This window comes from Paramisgurnus dabryanus, chromosome 3 (assembly GCF_030506205.2).
Source record: "Paramisgurnus dabryanus chromosome 3, PD_genome_1.1, whole genome shotgun sequence".
Lineage (NCBI taxonomy): Eukaryota > Metazoa > Chordata > Actinopteri > Cypriniformes > Cobitidae > Paramisgurnus > Paramisgurnus dabryanus.
The window spans coordinates 40129136-40138959 of NC_133339.1; the positions used below are offsets into that span (position 1 = coordinate 40129136).

Sequence of the window (9824 nt, forward strand, 5' to 3'; positions counted from 1 at the left end):
TCTAATGAACATTCAACTGACCAACATAATAATTAAGCAAATATAATAAGACAACATGACAACCTTCAACAGTGGTTTTTGCTATTCAGCATTTATTTTATTAACAACATTAACTAATTTTTACATAAAATGGATTTCTGTATGCATTTAATTAATAAACAATCGGTATCGGCCTTTCTCGTGCTATTGCCGATGGTTTCAAATTCATCAAAAATCGGCCGATAAATATCGGCGGCCGATACATCGGTGGCCGATACATCGGTGGCCGATACATCGGTGCATCACTACTAACAACCACCCATCCAAAAAAGCTTTAAAAAAAACCATGGAATAATAATTGTGTACGTTTTTCACACATGAACTCCTGATGAAAACTTTCCGCCTAATTCACAACACGTGCATACACACATGAATTTGTTCTTATATTTGTTCTTACGGAGATCAAGTGGTTGACGTTTGGACTTTTCATTACATTAACATGAAGTTTACATTAGGCATTAAGCAGACGCTTTCAAAGATGATGATTTTCAAATAGAGATTTATAATTGTAATTACGTGCATCTTCTTTATCATGTGTAGAAAAAAATAAGTAGGCTTTTATAATGTTTATAAAAATACATATTATGTGTAAAAATATATAATACAGAAAATAGTATATTATCAAATCTAATCATGTACATTTTTTATATCAATTTTACATTATCATACACATTATAATTATAGATTTATAGATTTAATTATACATTTAGAAGAAATTTTGATACAAAAGTTTTTGTTGAATCACGATTTGTTCGTGAAAACATCCGTAAAAATTTGTGCGTAAGCATGCTTAGTGAATGAGACCTATTGTCAGTATTAAACCACACAGGTAAAGGGTTAAGCAGGACTTTATGCTAAGCTGCATCACGCGACAACATTTAGAATGACACATGACCTTGTGTCAACGGCTGGAATGTTAACTCATTTAAGACTTGAAACTTTCATGAATGTCACAGGTTTAATCTGAAACCTCTGCCAATTTAATTAAGCAAATGCATTTGTCTAATTTTACTGGTTTAATAAAAAGCAAACCATGTTAGCACTGTGCTAGACCTACAATGCTCTGACCTCAGGGACCCGAACCCCTTATGTGATCGATTTATTATAAAGTTTCTCTGAGGGCATGGATTAAACTTTAGGTAAAGACACTGATGCTTAAAAACTAATGATGTATTACACACAAATTGGCACAGATTGGTTCAACTGCCTGCCAAGGAGAGATTTATTCATTTCAATGAATGCATTTTTCTTTTTTGAAGCACATATCATATGTTTCTAATTGTAAGAACCATAACATATACATTATGAATTATCAAGCATTTAAATGAAACTATTTATATAATAAAATTATTGTAAGAAATTAACACAGTTAGTGTAGCAATTTATATATATTATTTTTTTTATTGGATATCTTGGTGCCAACAAAGTCAATGGAAAGCATAAACTTTATTTGGTACCGTATATTTTGTAGCTTGCTTTACCGTAAAAGTAAAACCCTGACACAGTACATATCCTTTCTGCATCACCTGCTAAACAGAAAGGTTCACACCGCTGTCAAAATGATCAACACGGGACTTCATGCATAACAGATCCTCATGTGTGGTTTCGATTGCTTGTTCATTTGAAATAAATAGACTAAACATAATGTGTGGCGGTTGAATGCCGGTTGCCCAAAAATAAATTTTTGCATCGCATCCGTCTCAGAAAGAGAGCAGGAGGATTCATTCTCTCCAAATAACAATTGAGCTCATCTTTATTCCTCCCAATCGATTCATGCTCTGATATTCTTCTCCATGTGTGAGATCAGAGAATTGAGCATGAGGTCACAGGGTATCAGGCTTAATACTATAAATATCGCCTCCTCAACTCATGTAACAGTCGCACGACAAATCCAATCCAAATGCAACATAAACGGCAAACATCTTTCCACCAAATTCTGAGTGCAAATGCTGGATGCTCTTTCTGAAGTTTGGCTTGTGGCTGGCATGCAAAGCATATTATTCTTTATAAAGCACTGAAGATAAAAGCATAACATAAACAAATCTGCATGACCAGTACTTGAATTTGCCAAAAAAAAAGATGTACACAAATAGCATAACATTGTGTTCAGATAAGCATTTAGTGGCTTGTATTTATGAATGCATTGTCGCATTTTGCATTGCATCTACGAGTGCCAACTATAAATGAATCCATCACCATGTGGAAAAAAGTGTCTTGGATAGCACAACAAAAGTCATGACTTTACTCACCATATGACCAGACCGGTGATAACAGCAGCCCATGTGACACAGCAGGTGTCAGGCCTTTTGACGTCTTCATCTTCTACCCTGCGACAGCAGAACAGCCAGGTCAGATACACGGAGAGAACCAGCAGACTTAGGCCAAGACCAACCGCAGAAACACACGCCAGGAAGATCAGAGACTGCAGAATAGACACATACTGTAGTTACTACATGGTCAAATCAAATAGGAAGATGAGTTCTTATTTAAAGCTGCAATTATAATTTTTCTATCTAATGTGATCATATTAAGACCATTTTCTGACAAGTTATGAGTGACATCAGCCATACGTTTGTGACAAGCTTTTCTGAAGCCAATAGATGGTGGGGCCTGCCGTCGCCATTTTGGTATCACGTCATAGTGCATCACTCGCATATAACAAAAAATGGGTAAAGCTGAAGTGGCTTGTTGTTGAAACCACATCCGCCTAACTCGACAATAGGGACAGCAGGGGCAGTTCACCCATCACTCAAGTGGTCACGCCAATATTATGGCGAACTGTAAAGGGCGATTTATAGTCATGCGTACGTCCTACGGCGTAGCTACGGCGTAGGCTATCCGTAGCCTGTGCGTAGCTCTGCGTAGCCTGATGCGCACCTCACAAAATTTCTAACAGCGCGTCGGCTCTACGCGGACCGTAAACACTGTGATTGGTCCACCAAAACCCCTCCCAACAGGTAAAAAAACTGCGTCATAGGTATTTCCGTTTGAGACGGTGAAAACAAAGATGAGCCAAGTTGAGGAGTGATTTAACTCAAACTGAAACATAAGTCGCTGTTTATTTACTTACATCATTGCTGGTCTTCTCAAATTATACACAACAAGTTGCTATTTCTTCTTCATTTGTGGGTTAACTTGCTTAGCTTCTTCTTCTGTGACGACTTCTGCTGCTACTGTGGTTACACGCGTGATTACTGCCAACCAGCGGTTTCGCGTGTCTTTGCACGTCGATGCGGACGGCGACACACAAGTATAAATGAAAACCGACGCGGAACCTACGCCGTCGCTGCTACGCCGTAGGACCTACGCACGACTATAAATCGCCCTTAAGGCTTCAACCCCCCTCACAGTTGTGGGCAAAATTAGCTATATAGACCAAAAACACTTTTTGTACCATGCTGTAAACATATTTATTTCTGCTGTAAAGTTGGGCATTTTTAACACGGATGATCTATGGGACTGACTTTTTGGAGCCAGCTTCTAAAATTGCAGGTTACTTTACACACTGAGCTTTACGTGGGTTGAAGTCAAATGATACCAAAATAAGTTTCCTGTGAAGCTCAAATTGTACATCATTATAAAGTGCCACAGGGATGACGTATTTTTGAGGGCCAACCCTGGTAGTTAGTGGAACACTGGGTTCTTTAGCCAGAAAGCCCATTCATTTTTCCCATAGACTTTAAGATTATCGCAAAAAATAAAAACGACAGCTGATAAAACAGAAGTCATTCATTCCCTATAGAGCAGGGGTGGGGAACCCTGGTCCTGGAGGGCCACTGTCCTGCAGAGTTTAGTTCCAACCCTAATTAAACACACCTGAAAAATCTAATTAAAGTCTTCAGGATTACTTGGAAATGAAATTCAGGTGTGTTTGATTAGGGTTGGAACTAAACTCTGCAGGACAGTGGCCCTCCAGGACCCAGGGTTCCCCACTCCTGCTATAGAGAGTCGCAAAGAGGCTGCGTAAGGTGCCGACCGACTGCGGATCCAAAATTTCCCATGTTACGATTAAACTGAAACTTCATTACAACTGCAACTAGGGGGCGAACTCTGACAAACGTGTCCGAATGTCGCATGCATTGGAAGGTGGCTTAACTTAACCAGGGTTGGCCTATAAAAATATATCATCCTTGCGGCACTCTATTATAAGCTTACTGTTGCAAATGAGGCTAAGATGAAGAAACATTTTTAAGCACAAATGCTTTTTGTTTATAATTATGGATTGCAGCTTATGATTGGTTCATCTCTCGTCACTGATGACATGCAAGAACTAGGAAATGAAAGAAAAATGCAAGAGTTCTGTAAAATACAAATAAATAATTGTGGAGGTGTTACACATGAATGTCTAACTACTGTACATACAGTACAAATGACTTTGTTTCCTGAACAGTACGTAGAAGAACAGAGAAACGGAGGAGTGCGATTAGGCATCTTGATGTAATGCCACGAACGGTTCCTGACAGCTGTGGGTGGATAAATCATACAATGGTTGTTATGAGGGCGAGCTTTAGCCCCCGAGCATGTAGCCATGGTAACCCAAATGTACTGAGGCTAACTAGAAACGATCAGTCTTTGAGTCAAACATCATGTGATGAGAGTAAAGCACGACAACCCTGGAGTCTTGTGATCCAGCAGGAAGGAAGAGGAAAGCCGGATACCCAAAGGTTAAGAAAACATTGTCATAGGAAATGGGTCTTCTGCTCTTTTAAATGCAAGACAAATATCTACAGTTATCAATGCTTTTAGATGTTTACAACAACATTTTAAATGAAATAATATATGTGTGTCAGTTTATTGTTTTAAATGGTCCGTAAGTGTGCGTTTCACATATGTAACGCGTGACCTTTTGACGTGATTATGTAATACGCAAGGTTGTTCTGGCAAGGCACACGGCTAGTGTAAGACGAGAAGTTCTGCTTTATATTTTGCAGAAAATAACAATCGTTTTGCTAGATAAGACCCTTATGCCCCGGTTGGGACCGTTTAGAGCCCTTTGGAGCTGCATTGAAACTGCAATTTTAAACTGCACTGATGTGAACTGTTAAGGTCCAATAAAGTCTATTAAAATGAGAAACATCTTGTACTGTTTAAAAACTTAATTTCTTCTTGGCTTAAGAAATAAAGACATAAACATCTTGGATGACATGGGGGTGAGTAAATTATCGGGATTGTTTTATGAAAAGTGGAGTAATCCTTTAAAAGGACTAAAAACAGAGGCTACCTCAGAAGAGAACCCAGTCAGTGCACTAAACTGAAATTGATGTCACATTATATAAATCGTATTGGTCTTGGGAAATCCTGAACAAATTTATTAAAATCACTAAGAGTGGTGTAATTATTTTTAGTGCGCTTATTAGTTATGCCAAACTATAAAATAAAAACTGGTGGTTTTATTGGCAATAACAAACAGCTTAGATTGGTTTTAGGCCACCATCACCAGCTTTGTTGTTTTAGCAAAGTTTTAATGTGCATCCATATTTATTTCTCAATCTTTCTTTAAGATACAAACAGAAAATACAGGAAATATGTACACAAAATTAAAAACAAAACCATTTTCAGAAATAAAGGTCTTCTTCAGGTGTCAGTATTTAGTGTGACCTCCCTTGGCACGAAACACGTCTTGGGCTTTTTTGAGGAGACTGAAGTCCTGAAGTCATTCAATTAGAATTAGAAATTAGGTTTTAATTTCATTTAGGTTTAAGAGATCCTACAGTTTCTTGCTATTGCTCAAGTGGAAGGGGAGTTTACCCTAAATACTTGACACTTTAGCTTATACTTTTATATTGTTTTTAATACTACATACACATTTCCTGTATTTTCTGGTTGTATTCTAATAAAGAGACTGAGAAATAATTAGGGATGCGCCAATACTGATTTAAACAGACAACTTCTGGCCGGTACCGATATTAAACACTTGTATACAATACTACCTCCTCTTGAAATTTCTGCAGAACACTCGTTGCAAATGGAGATTTTTTTGGTCTTTATCCTAGATTTTGAAGAAAGCCCAGACCCAACCTGATCTCACGAATTTCCGTGGCATAGTCACGGAATTTTGTGCTCATTTTTCCGTGGCATTCTCACGGATCTCCGCATTTTTCCGTGGCCCTGCTACGGACTGTTTTTTTCCGTGGCATTCTCACGGATTGGTTACTCAACTTGGTTACCTATTTTCTTACCATTTTCGCTTCGGTTTAGGGTTAGATTTACATAAAATGACATCCCTACCCAAACCCAACTCTAACCCCAACGCCAGGCGACAATTGTTTAAAGTTTAGAAAATATAAAAGATAAATCAGAAAAAATAGTATAAACCAATACTTAAAGTGACATACTAACGCAAACACCAAATCTAACACTAAACCGAAGCGAAGATGGTTTGAAAATAGGAAAAAGCAGTTGAGTAACCAATCCGTAAGAATGCCACGAAAAAAGACAGTCCGTAGCAGGGCCACGGAAAAATGCGGAGATTCGTGAGACCGCAGACATTTTCCAGAAATACTCTAGACCTCATGGATCATGTGAATGAGTAATATCGCATGATTAACTACGTGATTTATTATTTTTTCCCTCATCGCACGTCTGACAAACTATAATTTAAACAACTTATTTTGTTTTGGGAAGTATTTAATTATTTTGATAATTATTGTAAAAAATGCTGGATTATGCAACAGACAAGCAACTCATTGCCTTTATGCGATTAATTAATAAACAATCGGTATCGGCCTTTCTCGTGCTGTTGCCGATATGCCGATGGTTTCAAATTCATCAAAAATCGTCCGATAAATATCGGCGGCCGACACATCGGTGCATCACTAGAAATAATTATATATGATCACTATACAATTGCAAAAACAACAAATCTAATGGTAGCATGGTGGCATAAGACTTTTGCACAGTACTGTATATATGTAGAAAACAAGATATCTCTCCCAGGCAACAGTAAAATAAATGTTATGAGGAAATGTTCAACATCATCAGCAATTGAGGAGTTCAGATGCAAAGCCTTTAAGTGCATCTGACATGTTTTCCTGTAAATGTTTGTCTTAAGTTTGGGTTCAGGTTCAATTTCACTTGAATTGCAATAAAAAGGTTATTAGTCAGCAACTAAAATGTTTTATTTTCACAAAATGTCATTTTAGTCATTTCACTGATATTTAACAAAATTGACTGCAAAACCCTCTAAGTGCATGCATGCTTTTTAGCAAAAACCTCCATGTATAAAAATCCACTTCTTTGGACAAGACATTGTAAACAGTTGCAAAATTACTAAAAATGCAACCAGAAACATTGCAAATGATGAAAGAATGTAAAAATAAAGAAACTGATCCACACATGGCGCTGTGATCAATGGTTTAGTGGATTCTACCATCAAAACGATATTTCTAAATGGCCTGAGGCCAGAATTAAACAGATTTGAAGCGAAAGTATTTGATGAACGTATAACACGTGCCGAGAGCATTCGGTTAATATCATTATGTCATTTTTGATGTAGGTGGCGTTAAGCGGCTTTTACATTTGAGCGCTGAACATCTACATATCTACTGCATAGCTGTAAATTAAACACCACATGAGATCATCAACCACAATATAATCGTTCGATCTCTATATTTATCCTATTGTTATCAGAGGATGTTTAACATAAGAGGCAAATGTGAACCACATTAAACCAAACTTCCTGCCAACACTAAAGGAAAACAAATGGTATAGAGACAGATGCAGAAGAAATACATGATACAGGACTAAGTGGTGATGTACAAAACCAAGCTTACTAAGTGAAGCTTGCATATTGCCTGCTATTGAAAACTATGATGGTAACACTAGTCAGTGATGACATCACATTTTAAAAGCACGGTACTCCGATACCATGACACTGAATAAAATTATATTCCTTTACATCTGCATTTTCAAGAATATAATTTTTACGATGCATGTCACAGAAATGTTGAAACATTATATTTGCATCATGATGACATTCTCCCTAAAGTGAATTTCAATTCCAAACTTGTGAAATGTCCAAACATCTTAACAAATAATAAACACTTTATATGATACTGGGAAAACAGTGACAACAGCAAGGGGAGAATTTAACCAAGAGATGCATTTTTTCTAGAATCAGAGACAAAAAAATCTGTGTTGCTTCTCTATTGATTTTCTTCTCAAGTGAACCAGAGAAATGTGACCTTGAACAAGGCATGTAATATCCTTTTTATGAAAAACACCAGAAGAAGTATTGACTGAATCAATGAGGAAAATGTTTCTCTGGAGACAATATCTTCAGCAATGGTACAAATCACTGTCTGGAGGAAATAGAGCTTCTGTCATAGAAATGCGAGTCGTGTTTTGTGATCCTATGATAAATTTGAGCTATTCTGTGTTATTTTTACAACTCTGTAATGCAGTGATTGAAAAGACACATAAATATAAATAAGCATAAACTCAGTGAAGAAGTAAGCTTGATATTAACTTGTCACTGCAAACACCCGACACATCTGTTTTGCCAGATACTGTACATTTGTAGAGATCCAAAACATTTATCACACCTTATTAGATGTTCAAAGTGCTGATATGTTGATGAAAAAATTTTTTTTTATGATGTAGCCTAAACCAAGAGCTTACAAATAAAATTTACAATTTACAGACATCAGCTACTCTGAGATACTCTCGGGTTTTAAACAACTGTATAATCTTTAAAGGCACCATCCCAGTGACAACTTTAATGCAGTTATTTAATTTTTTTATCTACACTGGACAGAAAGAATAATAATAAACAATTCTCAAAATAGCAATGAAAAAGCGATGGTCAAACAAAAGTTTGTTTTGGATAAAAATAGCTTAGACATAATAAAGTCAGATGAAACTAATATTAAATTTAATCACTAAAAACTAAACTCTGTCTATTGTATACACTATTTTAGTAAATGTTTTGCGGGAAGACTTTTAAATAATCAATAATGATGGGGAAATCAGCCAATAAGGGCCCAGCATACATCTATAACTCGCAACAACTTGCTCATCATGACATTACTAAGAACATTTATATATTGATTTGTTTACCCTCATGTTAAAGCTTTGTCGTATTGCACATTTGCTGTAGTTGTTACCAATTTAACCCAAATGTACACTATTGTATAGCCTCTCTCACCTGCCGATACTCGGCGTCCTCCGGTTTGAACGCGTCATCAACCGCCTGAAAATGAAAATTAACATGCGGGAAATTGTGTAGCCAGTAGGTCCACCACGGGGCGATGTAGTCCTGTCGCGCCAAGGCCATCCCGGAGGAGAAACGCGACAACAGCTGACCTAAAACCGGAGCACGAGCGCCCCGGCACTTTATAACAACAAACGCAATGAAGATCCGTTACTCGACAACAATACAGCATGAACAGACAGGGAAACACCGCGCAAAAGTATTTCCCCTGACTCCCTAACCTTAAATGGATGCATAACACAAGAGTTATGTGTGTAACTCATAGGTGTAACTCCATGCAGAGTGATCAGCTGTGTGAGCTCGAGGCTCACTGGCACGCGCACTGACTCCACGCGTGTGTGACTCTCGCGTCTGCGCACCGCACGAGCGCCCAAAACACTCTCCAAAGTTTGAAACGCAGGTAGTGTTGATTTACTGAATTACAATACAGTCTTGTATATTGAAAAAATATATACAAATATATTACTGTAATGCGTAAATGGCGTATGTATAGCCTGTAATTATTTGTTGACGGACTTTGCAGCTTTGTTCGTTAAAGGGGTAGTTCACCCAAAAATGAAAACTCAGAATTTCT

The 9824-nt window shown here is 37.4% G+C and overlaps 1 protein-coding gene across 2 annotated transcripts in view; it reads right to left on the bottom strand.

Moving 5' to 3' along the window:
* Positions 1-9587, bottom strand: part of ttyh2l (tweety homolog 2, like) — a 77221-nt gene extending 67634 nt beyond the window's left edge. The window contains exons 1-2 of one of the 2 annotated variants that reach the window (XM_065263320.2): positions 9185-9587; positions 2289-2461 (exon numbers count right to left, since the gene is read on the bottom strand). In XM_065263320.2, the coding sequence (XP_065119392.1) occupies positions 2289-2461; positions 9185-9313 (302 nt within the window). In that variant the 5' untranslated portion in view covers positions 9314-9587. The remainder of the gene's footprint in view (positions 1-2288; positions 2462-9184) is intronic. The other variant, XM_065263319.2, reaches the window with a different exon arrangement.
* Positions 9588-9824: the final 237 nt, after the last annotated feature.